Raw genomic sequence first — 14450 nt, forward strand, 5'->3', positions numbered from 1 at the left:
AGATTTGAAGGGAATTGGTGGGCTACTTGACTAGTTGATTCATATTTTTAGCTAAGTTTATTTCTAAATGAAATAAACGAACGAAGCGGGTAACATACTAATTATCTCTCAAATTTTTTATTATTTTTTTTTTCTAAGGCCCAGCTACCTTACTCCTGTAATTTAATTTATTTTTTTTTTTAATGAATGAAGTGAAAAGCATACTAACTTTTCCGTAACAAATTTTTTTGTTTTAAAAAAACAACTACCAGCGACTAAACCCAACAGGCTTCAGAACATTATCTGATAGAATTGCTATCGGAGAAGGTGGTATCTATTGTCACCGTTCACTCAGTCAAGTCAATAAGATAGTACAAATTATTATTAACGTTATTATCTAACCGGACCAATGAAACCACATCCAAATTCATTGGTCATCTTAAACTTTTAGGTCTATTCATAATAATGTAAAAATGTATTAAAGAGTTCAAATTCAAAAAAATTATTATGTCTTCCGTTGGAACACGTTCAAGTCTCCAAACAATTTCGCAAAATAAAGGCTCTACTTAACTAGAATTACTAACAGAGAGAAGAATCAAATTTGCACGAAAACATTGAAAAAAAATAGACAAACTTTAATTACTTTAAGCCCTACCACTTTGCTAATAAGGATAAATTTTATTATTATTTTGAGCCTTATTATTTGTTGGTTTCTCTTCTTATTGTTTTAGAAATAAATGGTTTTAAAATCAAGTCAAGTCAATGCACTGTGATAATGACCGTACAATAAATCATTCTTCCTCCGCATATTCTGATATTCGTTCATACATTCATTCTTCTCCTCTAATTAATTTTCTTATTACTTTCTATTTTTATATATTTTTAATTATCTATTCCTACGAGTGATGTATATAATATAATAATAATTAGTTGTTTTGCAACACAACACAAGAATGCCAGTAGTTGAATCGATCGGAGTAGCGGCGCTGGGATGGGTGGCGTCTCCCCTCGTGGCGAAGCTGCTCAACGAAGGCTTCGACAGCCTGGGCATCGACGCGGAGGAGAAGCTGCAGAAGCTGAGGGCCAGCGTCCTCCCGGTGCTGAAATCGGTGATCGAGAAAGCGGAGGGCAGCCCGCACCGGAGCGAGGTGGAGGGCTGGCTGCAGAGGCTGAAAGACGCTTACGACGGCGCGGAGGACGCGCTGGACCGCCTCAACTACGACCGCCTCAGACGCAAGGCTAAGGCAGCCGCAAGGAGCAGCAGTGGTAAGAGGCCAACAAATCCGGTACGTTCTTCTTCCGTTTTTCGCATACCAAAACCTGTGAAATGGGTGAAAAAAGGCGGCCGGGACATGCTGTCGCCTGAAAAGATCAAGCTGAAGCGAAGGCTGAACAAGCTGGAAAAGATCGCCGGCGAAGCCAAGGAACTCAGCACTTTGTTAGGCGCACAGCCTGAGACAGCAGAGAGCAGGCAGACCATCTCAGTGCCTCCACCGGAAGTGTTCGGCCGCGACGAAAAATGCGATGAAATCATTTGGCGTTTGAAAAGGGAAGTTGCAGCAATTCGCGAGCCTGGATCATCATCGGGCGTGCCTATAATTGCCATAGTCGGCCGCCCGGGGGTCGGGAAGACTACTCTCGCACAGTACGTTCGCGAGCAGCTGGGGAGCGAGTCATCACATTTTCATCCCATCATGTGGGTCCACGCATCTCGCAATCTCAACGCAGCCGAAATTATGAAAGACATCATACAACAAGCTTCTCTCGCAGGCGAGCCTCAAGAAGATCTCGGTGACCCTGATGTCGCCGTGCTTCTTTCCAATCTCGACGCTGTGGTCGCGGGCAACCTTAGCTCGCCTGAAGCGCTGCGGCTGAAAATGAACAAAAAGCTGAACGCGAAGAAGTTCCTGCTCGTGATAGATGATGTTTGGTGCCACACAGAAGACGACGAGAAGAACTGGGATACACTATTCAGATGTTTAAGCAAATGTTGTTGTTTGCCAGGGAGCAAGATTTTAGTTACGTCTCAATCGGACGATGCGCCGAGAAAGATTGCTGCTGCCTGTGGTGCTGCTGTAAAACCCATTTTGCAGTTGGAGGAATTAGAGGAGAACTACTTTTTGGATCTTTTCATTCACTACGCATTGCCTAGCAGGGAAATCAATTCTCGCCTAAGAGAAGAGTTAGAAGAGAAATGCAAGACAATCGCTAAGAAGTTGAACAAGGACCCTACGGCGGCCAAGATGGTTGGCGAGACGATCGCTACAGAGCTGGCCGATCTCCTTCGTTCACAAGGTGATTGGCGTACGTATTTGGAAACGATTGCGCAGAAGGACTGGTCCGGTGCCACAACCAAAGCACTGATGTGGAGTTATCAGCATTTGCCTGCACATCTTCAACGTTGCTTCTCGTACTGCAGCCTGTATCCTAGAGGCCACGAGTTCAAAGCTCGAGAACTGGTTCAGCTCTGGATGGCGCAAGGTTTTATCAAGCCGGATGATCAGAATGAGACGATGGAGGATGCAGGCAACGGTTACCTTGAAAAGCTGGTGTCCAGATTCTACATTCAGTTTCATAACAGAGACAGCCACTCCTTCGGGACAGGTAAGCGTGGCGGCTACTATACTCTGCATGAATTGTTGTATGATCTAGCGGTAAAGGTTACTAGCAGTGATTGTGTCCGAATAGAAGGTAATCGTCAAAGCGAGATCCCGTCAACCATTCGCCATCTGTGCATACCGGCCGACAGACTGAACGAGAATAAGAAGAGCATTTGCAAACTGAAGAAACTTCGCACCCTAATCGTCACGAAAGGAGAAAGCGTTGTCTCAGACGAAAATGTTGTGACCGACATCTTCAAGAGGTTAAGAAAGTTGCGCGTGCTGCTGGTTTTGGGATTAAATTTAGAAAAACTGGCAAAGTTTAACAGTGAAATGAAACACCTTCGCATCCTACAACTTTCAGGAGGTACTAGCGAGTTCGTGTTGCCGGAGTTGGTGTCCACTCTGTATCAGTTACAGGTGTTGGAAGTAGAAAACGCTAGCTCGCTTCCTGCACGCCTTCCTCCGAGACTTCAAAAAATCACAATAATTCGTTCACCATTTCTCACCTTCGTAACAAATGAAGACCTGCAGTTGAGCCAAGATGACAAGAGATCCATAAGAGAGGTCATGAGGAACAGGACGCAGGAATGGTTCCGACACCAATATAAAGAAGACTTAGTCCGCAACGAAAGAGAAATGAGGAATTTCATTGCCACAATGAATGGCCGAGAGCATAACAACAGTGTGCCTGCCGCCGATGCGGATATTGCTGCTGTGTGGGGGAGATGGTTGGAGACGTATGAGCGAAAAACGGAATTAATTTACAGCAGGCAAAATGAGGCCAAATTGCATTTGCCCTCTACCATTACTAGGCTCTGGCTCGAGGGATGCAACATGACCGACCACGCATTGTCGGTATGCCTACAAAACCTCCCCTCCCTTACGCAGCTGTTGTTAGCAGATCTCAAAATGATAACCCGTCTACCATCTGCGGACGTCCTTGCCAACTTAATATCACTCCAAACTTTGCGTCTGAGCGACTGCTGGGCTCTTACCTCCCTGGGTGGTATAGGATCCCTCCCATGTCTCAGAAAACTCTTTCTAATTGGATGCCCCTGCTTGGACATTAAAACTGCTGTCTTGCCACCCTCGTTGCAGTCTATTTTTTTTGATTCTTGTGCAGACGCAGATGTAATCCTAGCCAATGCAAATTTGCCACATCTATCTCATCTTACGATTTCTCGATTTCATAAGCAAACGGCATCATTACAGTTTGGCAACCTCCGATCTCTTCAATCCTTGACTGTCGAGCATTGTTCTGGTCTCTCATCCTTGGTGGATTTGCGGGAACTGCACTCTCTAAAATTACTCATTCTGGAGAGCTGCCCAAAGCTACAATCAGTGGCGAAGGTGCCCAGGTCACTGAAGCGTATAGTAATATACAAATGTCCGCTTTTAGAGGGATGATCCTAAAACACCGACCCGATTTCAGGAGTGCGTATGCTTGGCGGCATCCCTGTAGATGACAACTACGGTCTACGGAACATGCTCTGTAATGTAGAAAAGAGGTATGTATCGCCTTCGTGTTCTTACAAATTGGCAAACTTTGAATTCCTAATCTTTCTATTCTTTTTCCCTCCTCAATAGTGCAAAAGTTGATCAGTCTCTTGATGAATCAGCGAAAATCTTGAAGTACTTCAAACTTTTCTACACCTTGCCTGTGTGTTTTGAGATTAGAACTAAAATGATCAACTGACCTAGTTTTAGATTGAAATACTTTATAATCACTCGTCTATCTACCGAAGACAATTATATTAATCGCAGTAGTAAGCGGATGCCTTTGCTTCTGTACTCAACATGCACTTCTATGTAAGCTACTCTTTCAAAATTTTCTCTTTTAGGTCATTAAATGTAGAATCAGTATTTAAGTGCTTGCATATAATTTGGTTCTAGGATTGGGGTTTATATTGTTGGTGTTGTGATACAATCCTACAGTCCTATTCTCTAATCGCTGTCCTTTTCGAATCTTAATGCTAAATTAACATGGTTCAGATGCATTACTTCCCTCACTTCAATTCCTGCAGATTCAAAAGTGTGGTCAAAAAGTATTTTATATCAGTTTTCTTGCAGTAATTTTCTATGAATTCCAAAATTCAAAGGATAAGATTCATGATCTTGCAATTCAAATTGTATCCTTCTAATCTAATTGAACATTAGGTATCACTTTATTTTTCATTATGCTTGTTTTTTAGTGTGCTAATTCTATATTCTGCTTTTCACCATCTTTTTGCAGAAAACTGATGGGCAATAGCTTCTAAAGATGGAATAAAAGGGAAGTTTGCTAATGGGTATGTGTATTGTTATCACGTGGATTGTTAATTGTTGTCAAAGAGTTGGTTTGGTCATCCAAAAGAAAAAAAGCCAAAAAAAACACAAAGAAGCCAAAAAAAAAAAAAAAAACATAAAAAAAAAAAGGTTTGTTAATGGGTATGTGATTCTAAATTGTGTGGATTGTTAATTGGTAGTGTCAAAGAATTGGTTTGTCCATCTAAAAGAAAAGCCCAAAAAGGAAAAAAAAAAAGAAAAAGAAAAAGAAAAAGAAAAAGAAAAAGAAAAAAGTTGTGCACGCTGTGCATTGTGGTCATAAAATGTAGGTATTATGTTTTTGCTTTTCTTTGCTTAAATGTATTACGTTTTTGTACGGTGCAGAAGACTCTGTAGATCTAGAATTATTGTCATGTTAGTAGGCGAGTGTTTTAATTTTGTTGGAAAAGACTTGGTTCAGTTAAAAAAAAAAGAAAAAAAGAAAAAAAGAAAAAAAGGACGTGCATGGTGTGTATTATGTTTAATAAGCGAGTGTATACTAACGACCCTGTAAACTTGAAATTTATGTCATGTTTGTATGTGAATTTGGGTGTTTTAATTTTGCTCTAAGTAGTATATCTCGTCCCTGTGGTTAATGTACAGAGAATATTATGTACAGAGAATGCACATATATATGTCGAGTGCGAACAAACAGATTTACATATTTTGAGTGTTGTTTCCGATACCTTTGAAGATCTTTTTTTTTAAAAGAAACAACTGATGTATGTGCATTCTAGCATTATGAGATACATTGTACGGTTATAGGCTAACGTACCAGCATACTGTATGTCGCATGCAAATTAATATGTACAATACAAACTAATAAATGATGAGCATTGTCCTGGGCTCGTATTGTTGGAGGATATACTGGAACTGCACTCCCTAGAACTTCTCGTTCTGCTGAACTGCCCAAATCTGCAACCAGTGATGAATTTTCCCATGTCACTCAAAATTTCAGAAATATGGGGATGTCCGATTTTAAATGTGCAATCCTTTGACATCGTCCTCGTTCGTGCATAATGCTTGGTGCCATCCCTGTAGAAGACAACTTCGAAACATGCTCTGTAATGTAGAAAAGAGGTAACTGTTGGCTTAAATGGGCCGGCATCCTGCCCTGTGGCGGGAGGCCATGTGGGCCGAGTCATGTTCGAAATGGCGTGAGGCTGAGTTGGGCCGAGTCATGTTCGAAGTTGCGTGAGGCCAGGTGGGCCGAGTCACAATCGAGACCCGTGGGCGCTGTTTTTGTACGCTTTAAATGAATTGGTTGCGTATTTCTAACAGCTCGAGCTTTTGGGATTAATGGTTAGCGCCAACGATCCGACAGTAACTTCCTGTTCTTACAAATTGGCAAACTTTGAATACCTGATCTTCTTATTCTTTTTAAGTGCAGGAGTAAATCATTGTCTCTTGATGAATCAGCGAAGATCTTGAAGCACTTCAAACTTTTCTACACCTTGTCTGTGTGTTTTGAGATTAGATTTAAACTAATGATCTGACCTAGTTTTAAATTGAAATACTTTATAATCACTCGACTCGAAGATAATAATATTAATCTCTGTAGTAAGTGGATGCATTTGCTTCTATACTCATCATGCACTTCTATATAAGCTACTCTTTCAAAATTTCTCTTTCAGGCCATCAAATGTAGAATCAGTATTTAAGTGCTTGCGTATAATTCGGTCCTAGGATTGGGGTTTATCTTCTCGACAGACCTATTCTCTAATCGTTGTTCGTTTCGATTCTCAATGCTAAATCAACATGGTTCAGATGCATTACTTACCTTACTTTAATTGCTGCAGATTTAAAAGTGTAGTCAAATAGTATTTTGTATCAGTTTTCTGTCCAGTAATTTTCTATGAATCCCAAAATTCAAAGAATAAGATTCATGATCTTGCAATTCAAATTGTATCTTCGTAATCTATTTGAACTTTATGTATCACTTTATTTCTCATTGTGCTCATTCTTTAGTGTTCTAATTCTATATCTGTTTCACCATTTTTTTGCAGAGAACTTGTGGACATTAGCTTCTGAAGATGGGAAAAAGAAAGGGTTTGTTAATGGGTATGCATATTGCTATTGCGTGGATTGTTAGTTGGTATTGTCAAAAAATTAGTTTGACCATCCACAAGAAAAAAAAATCCAAAAAAAGAAGAAAAAAAAAAACCGAAAACAAAAAATATAAAAAAAACAAAACAAAAGAAGTGTGCATGGTGTGCATTGTGGTCATGAGACGTATTATGTTCTCAATTTTTTTTAAAAAATGTATTATATTTTGTGCAGTGCAGAAGACTATATAGACTTAGAATTATTATCATGTTAGTATGCGAGTGTTTATTTTCTATTAGTACATATTAGTTTTTATAAAAAGTGAAACTTAAAAACTTATATTTACTTAATTTGATTTAAAAATCAGTATTTTATTATTAAGTATTATCTAATATATGTATATTTTTCTACATAATAAAATTAAAAATAATAATTAGATTTATGATGTCATCTTGTCGTCATTTGCACTTAACTAGGGGTGTCAATGAGCCGAACACGAGCGAGCTGGGCCGGTTCGTGTTCGGCTTATTTAATTAACGAGCCGAACACGAGCTATAATGAGTATCGAGCCGAAAAATTCAGTTCGTGTTCGGATCGTTAATAAACGAGCTGAAAAATTTAGCTCGTGTTTGGATCGTTAATAAACGAGCCGAACACGAGCTGGCTCATGACCTGGCCAACGAATAATAAGTTAAAAGAATTAGATTGAATATATATATAGAAAATAAATTTATAAAATCTTATCCATTAGACTTTGATCCAATGGTTAAAACTTAACATATAAATGATTCCTTTTATAATTGAGTTCGGCTTTATATTTTAATTTTGCTAAAAATCAAATAATAAAAATATATATTTTATATATAATTATTTATTTTTATATAAATATATGTAAATATAAATTATATAAATTATATAAATATAAAATATATGTATTCGAGCAGTTATCGAACCGAACACGAGCGAACTGACCCCAACTTGTGTTCGTCTCGTTTATTAAACGAACTGAAAAATTCAGCTTGTATTCGGCTCGTTTACTAAACGAGCGATTCGATCTTGAGCCGAACACGAGCTAGCTTGCGAACAGCAAGCTGGATTGCCACGCCTACACTTAACACAGATTAAGAAGACATATCAGTGTGATCTCATAAACAAATTTGAATGCTATTTAGCAAACGATTTATCACGACCATTAAAATTGTTACGGGTTACTAACAATGAGCAGTAGATTGGGAGGTTGGAGTCTTATAGCTGCTAGTTGGTGGGCTACGTGATTAGAGAGAAACAGAAGAATCTTTCAGAGCAGGAGGAGGGTCTTAGACCAACTAATTAATATTCGATATAAGGAGCCTGGCTTGAGATTGGGAGATTGTCTGAAGTGTTCTTTTTTTCTTTCTAATCTTTCTCTGAGGCCCAGCTGCCTTATTTTTGTAATCTAATTTATTTTCTTTGTGAATGGACAAAAAAAAAAAAAAAAAAAAAAAAAAAAAAAACAACCAGCAGACTATACCCAACAGGCTTCAGAAAATTATCTGAGAGAGTTGCTATCTAAAGAAGGTAGTATTTATTGTCACTATTCAGTAGGTCAAGTCAATAAGATAGTACAGATTATTAATGTTATTACCCAACCAGACACATGAAACCACATCCAAATTCATTGAGCATCTTAAATTTTTTTATTCTATCTCCCACTGGAACATGCCAAGCCACCAAATAATTTCGCAAGATGAAGGCTCTACTTAATTGGTGTCACGCCCCGAGTCCATAGCGAAAGCCTACGGGAACATCAACAGACCCGTCGAACGGACATGAATTTTTTCATGTCCGAACGAAACGTCAACACAATCGAATAGTACAAAACAATCCACGAGATCATAGTTGAGGGTTTCCACAATACAAGGATCAAGATGAAATACTACAAAAATACGAACATGTATCAAAGCACTATCTCCAAGCTAAACTGCCATACATCATGTACTACATCAAATAAACACAATCCTCAAAACAAAAGTACAAGAAATAGGCCCTAGCCCTCGCCAGTACAAGGTGTAGTACATAGTGGCCTTCTAATTGGTGATCCTCAAATGTATAGGCCTGCTGGTGGGACATGCTATCTATTGAGCGATTCTCCTCACCTCGAACAGCCGTCAGCATGTGAAGCTCTGAAAAGTAAACAACAAAAGGGTATGAGAACTACTGAACAGTAGTTCCTAGTGGGTATGGTCGACGATAACCACGACCTTTCTACTAGGTCTATTGGATGCCAGATTAGTGAAAGAACAGTAACATATGCGATAAAGAGTAGCTGAATGTAACTGACTATCATGTATATAGGTAAATGAGTGACTGTAAGTAACAGTAAAGATAACTGGCTCTAATCTGAACAAATAAATGTAAAGCCTAGTAAAAGACTAACTAGCTATGACAGGTATGGAGAAACATAAAGTAACAGTAAAGGGATAACTGCATGTAATATAAACAGATCTCTATACCTATTGTACTATCATGTTCTTGTACATGTAGTTAGAGGAAAGGAAAGAAACTAAATAGTGTATGCATCAATATAACTACTACTAAACAAATGCCATAATAGTACCCAATCACAACGACCGACTCATACGTCGGTCAAGCCTGCGCCCGCCTAGCTAGTGCCGGAATCACACTCCCGCAGGTGTACCGTCGACACCTAGGCTTTGCCCCAAGCCCGAACACCACTTCCGCAGGTGAGTCGTCTTTCCAAGGGCATACATATCTCTGCTATAACTGGTTAGCGTCCGGAGCGGCACTCGAAGGAGAGCAACCCCTACCGAGTCTAATAGCAAATATTTCTGTCAAACTCACTGTGGCTCTACAGACAATGATCTATAGCATGGCTAACAATATCACGATACCTAATACACTGTCCTTAGCGTGTTCATGGAGTACACAGGAAGTTGAGTGTCACAAGAGAATTTGAACAATGGAGTCAACTACTCTCTCTTTATGTCCAAATATTTGCACACTACCGCCGCGCTACTCGCGGCCTCAAACACAAAGTTCATGGCATGTACAAGAAAAAAAGATAAGAGATGACTCACTTAGATAGCTCACATAGACAACTCACATAAATGTCTCACATAACTTATGATTTGTACAATATATAGGAACCATAGACGACTCATCAATAAACACAAGAAGTCAACTGGCCTCCCACGACCTAAGTTAATTAGGATGTCTAATATGAGATATGGTTAACAATATGTCATTATGTCACGTCTATTAGACAATGGGGTGGTCAAGAATCACAAGAAATGACCCAATAGTCTCAACTCAATCATAAATATCCAAAAATATATCCACACATCTGACGAATCCTCAGCCACAAAGTATCCAAAGAGCGGTCGTCAAAGGTCTCATGAAGCCTAGACCTCTATCATGTAACTCATGGCATGCTCAATATAAGGAAAAAAAGGAAATAACTTATGTTCATGCTTCAAGTACGATATACATTGTCAAAATGAACATACTCATACTTCATGTTCAAATTCATGCCTTCTATTCAAACTCATGTTCATATTTGAGTATTATGTCTCATCTTCATGCATAGAATGTCTAGATATGATGATCAATACTGTAGAATTTATGTACGGATGCTCAAATACTATATACGATACCAATAGATATAGAAGAAAATTTGCCGTTTTCGGCGACTCGGAACCCACCTCAATGTGCTATGTCAGCTACAGTAAGAAATCCGCCACTCACGTGCTTTTCCCCAGCTCACGATCACACGAAAACACTACATAAGGCAAAACTTTTGGAATTACGACGTATATCGAATTTTCTAACTGCACCTAAATCGCCTCAATTGAACACCAATTACCTTAAAATTCGAGTAGCTGGACGCGCGCCGCAAACTCTTTTACACCTCTCTACACCCTGCGACGATCAATTGCGAAGTTAGAGGTGCGAATTGGGCCAATTCACACTTTGTTTCATCCTTTCTTTTTCTTCCCCCATTCTTTCTTTCTCTTTCTTTCTCTCTCTTTCTTGCTTTAATTCTTTCCTTCTCTTTCCTTTTCTTCTTCTTCTTTTTTTTTTTTTTTTTTTTTGAGGAAACAGGGATATACCCTATTTGAATAGAAAGGTGGAAGGGGTTACAAAGAGTCGAATACAACGCTCGCTAAAGGCCCAACAGCAAAAGGGTTGGTCGAAACAGTGACCATACCACAAAGAAACAGAAATTACATCCAGACTATACCAAAGAGAATAAAAGAAATTTCCTCTTGACCTGGAGTAAAAAAACTCATTCTTCCTTCATCCATTTAGCCCTGATGTCCATAGCGTAACCAAGCTCTGAACTCTACAAGCAGTATTCTCCGTTTGAGTTGGTCATTCGTCGAATATGCGTCTATTTCGTTCTTTCCAAATTTCCCAACATACCGCAGCAAAATAGAGATCAAACCGTTTCTTTTTTTTTTTTTCTTTTTCTCCTTCTTCTTCTCTTTTTTTCTTTTCTTTCTTTCCCTGCTCTTTTTTTTTTTGTTTTTCTTTTTCCTCAGGCATCATTAAGTTTGATCATTAAGATCTATTGGGTCGAAGTAACTAAAAACTAATGATAATATTACTGACTCGTCAGAACTATTTCGATATCTCATTTTTAGTTTCTACCCATGATGAAATTTTTGTAAATCCATATACATACGGTTCTAGTTATTACATTTCTTTCTTTCCAACCATTCTTTCATTCAATCCCGTTCTTTACTCTTCTATATCCTTGAGTTGCTGCTGCTGCCGCAGCCTGCAGCAGTATTGGCAGCAGCAGCAAGGGAGGAAAGGGAGAGAGAAAAAGAGGGAAAGAGAAAGAAAGGAAAGGAGAAGAAAGAAAAGAATCTTCTTCTTCTTTTACTTCTCTTTCTCTTCTTCTCTTTTGTTTCTTTCTTGCAAAGAAAATCTGAGAGAAAGAGAGAAGATAAGGTTGAGCCCTCTTAGTGGAATTCCACTAAGTTGGCTATTTTGAAACTTAGTCCATCACTTTTCATAATGACAATTTGGTCCCTCCTAGTGAAAAATTGGTTCAATTCATTCGTTTTTACGTCAATTTCGCGCCAAAACGGTTTCACTTCATTTAAACTTCACGCTCACATGCTAACTTGCAACCTACACTGCGTCCAAATAATAAAAATTGACATTCTACAATTAGGTACCATTTGTAAAAATTGACATTCTACAATTAGGTACCATTTGGTTCGGGTATAAGTAAGAACTAGCTATTACAGGGATAGATATAAGTATGGGGATAAGAAAAATAGTGTTTGGATAAAAATTGGATTGTTTCCGGGGGTAAGAACAATTTTAGGTAGTTTTATATAGAAAATAAAGAGGTGTTGGTAGGGATAACCGAGAACTACTATTCTCAGATAAAAAATTAGCGTTTGGATATAGAGGGGGGATAAGGGCCTATTCCTATCCCTATCCCCTAATCAAACGCTGCTTTAGAGTTACTGCCGGGAAAGAATTAAATTTACAGGAGAATAGAATGTTGGAAAGAGATAAAAGTTAATTACTTTAGTCCTATCTCCTGGTTAATAAAGATAAATTTAATTATTTTGAATTTTATTATTGGTTGAATTTTCTTCTTATTTTTTCTAAACATTTGTAATATTAATATTAATTAAATTTGTAAGAAAGGTTCTTAATAAGCCTAAATTGACTTGTTGTTCGTGTCGAGTCAAGTCAATGCACTGCAATATGACCGTACAATCAATCATTCTTTCTTGGCATAATTAATTATTATTCATTTCTTACTCTCTTTTTTTATATTTTTATTTTTTTTCTATTCCTACGTTCCGAATTAGTTGCAGCGCGCGCGAGAATGCCGGTGCTAGAGCCGATCATATTGGCAGCAGTGGGATGGGTGGCGTCTCCCGTCGTGGCGAAGCTGCTCAACAAAGCCTTCGCCAGCTCAGGCCTCAATGCGGAGAAAAAGCTGCGGAAGCTGAGGGTCACCGTCCTCCAGGTGCTGAAATCGGTGATCGAGAAAGCGGAAGGCGGCGAGTACCGCAGCGAGGTGGAGGACTGGCTGCAGAGGCTCAAAGACGCTTACGACGGCGTGCAGGACGCGCTGGACCTCCTCAACAACCGGCGCCTCAAACGCGCGGCGGCGGCGGCGGCGGCGGCGAGCAGTAGTGAAAGGCAAACTAATCCGGTACGTGCTCCTATCCACGTGCCAAAACACCTGAAATGGGCTATACCAGTCTTAAAAGGTGGTCGGGATATGCTGTCACCTTACAAGATCAAGCTGAAGATCAGGCTGAACAAGCTTGAAAAGATCGCCAACGAAGCCGAGACACTCTGCAAATTGCTAGACACCAAGTCTGATCAGGCAGTAGCGCCCTACGGGCAGACCATCTCGCAGCCTCAGCGGAAAGTGTTCGGCCGTGACGACGGTTGTGGAAAAAAAATCACTCGGCCCCTGAAAACGGAACCTGCAGCAGCAATTCGCGACCCTGGATCATCATCAGGCATACCTATAATCGCCATAGTCGGTCGCGCGAGGGTCGGGAAGGCTACTCTTGCACAGGACATTTGCGAGCAGCTGAGGAGCGAATTAGCAGGTGACTGCGGACATTTCTTCGATCTCATCATGTGGGTCGACGCATCTCGCAGTTTCGACGCATCCGAAACTATGAAAAAAATAATACAACAACAACAACAGCAGCAAGCTTCTACTGTGAGCGAGCCTCAAGATCCGGTTAATCTCGACGATCTACCCGTAACGATCGATACCCGTCTTCGTAATCTCGACACTACGGTCGTGGGCGACCTTAACTCGCCTGAGGCGCTGCGACTGAAAATGAACGAAAAGCTGAAGGCGGAGAAGTTCCTGCTAGTGATCGATGATGTCTGGTGCGACAGGGAAGACCGCGGGAAGAATTGGGCTGCGCTATTCAGATGTTTAGGCAAATGTTGTTGTGGTTTGCCAGGGTCTCAAGCGAACGACACCCACCGCCTCGAGGGCGACGTCGCGAGGCTCACGGCGGTGGCGGAGGTGAGGGAGGGGGAGATCGTCGCGCTGGAGCGGAGGGTGGGGGCTGTCAAAGAGGCCGAGGAGGAGGCGGCGAGAGCGAGCGCGCGGCGCGAGGATGATCTGAGGAAACAGAACTCGCTTCTGGTGGACACGATCCGGGAGAAGGACGACGCCCTGATGAAGCTCCGCGAGAGGAACTCCTCGCTAGAAGAGGAGATCATCAAGCTTACGGATGCCCTCGTGGTGCTCGAAGGCGAGAAGAAGAACACTGCCGCAGTGCTCGGTGCCGTAGCGCTCGGGGCGGTGGCGGCGGCCGCTGCGGCTGTGACTGCGGTTTACCTTCACCGTAGTAGAAGGTAGAGGTAATGAGCATGAGCACTCTCTCATTAGCGTTTTCGGTTGATGCTATTATCCCCTGTTGTTTCAGCATGTTCTTAATCGTCATAGGTTTACTACTTTTTTCGCCGCAGAAGTAACATATCTGATGAGGGTTTTACTCATCTGCTGCC

General features: G+C 40.5%; 1 protein-coding gene across 1 annotated transcript; it reads left to right on the forward strand.

The window, feature by feature from the left end:
• LOC109716104 (putative disease resistance protein At3g14460) lies at positions 514-5550 on the forward strand. The gene is made up of 2 exons (XM_020241418.1): positions 514-4090; positions 4816-5550. Exon 1 carries the CDS (start codon positions 933-935, stop codon positions 3987-3989), a length of 3057 nt encoding a protein of 1018 aa, XP_020097007.1. The 5' UTR covers positions 514-932; the 3' UTR covers positions 3990-4090; positions 4816-5550.

This window comes from Ananas comosus, linkage group 10 (genome assembly GCF_001540865.1).
Source record: "Ananas comosus cultivar F153 linkage group 10, ASM154086v1, whole genome shotgun sequence".
Lineage (NCBI taxonomy): Eukaryota > Viridiplantae > Streptophyta > Magnoliopsida > Poales > Bromeliaceae > Ananas > Ananas comosus.

Coding starts and splice junctions, on each gene's coding strand:
- LOC109716104 (XM_020241418.1), top strand. CDS start 933: ATGCCAGTAGTTGAATCGATCGGAGTAGCGGCGCTGGGATGGGTGGCG.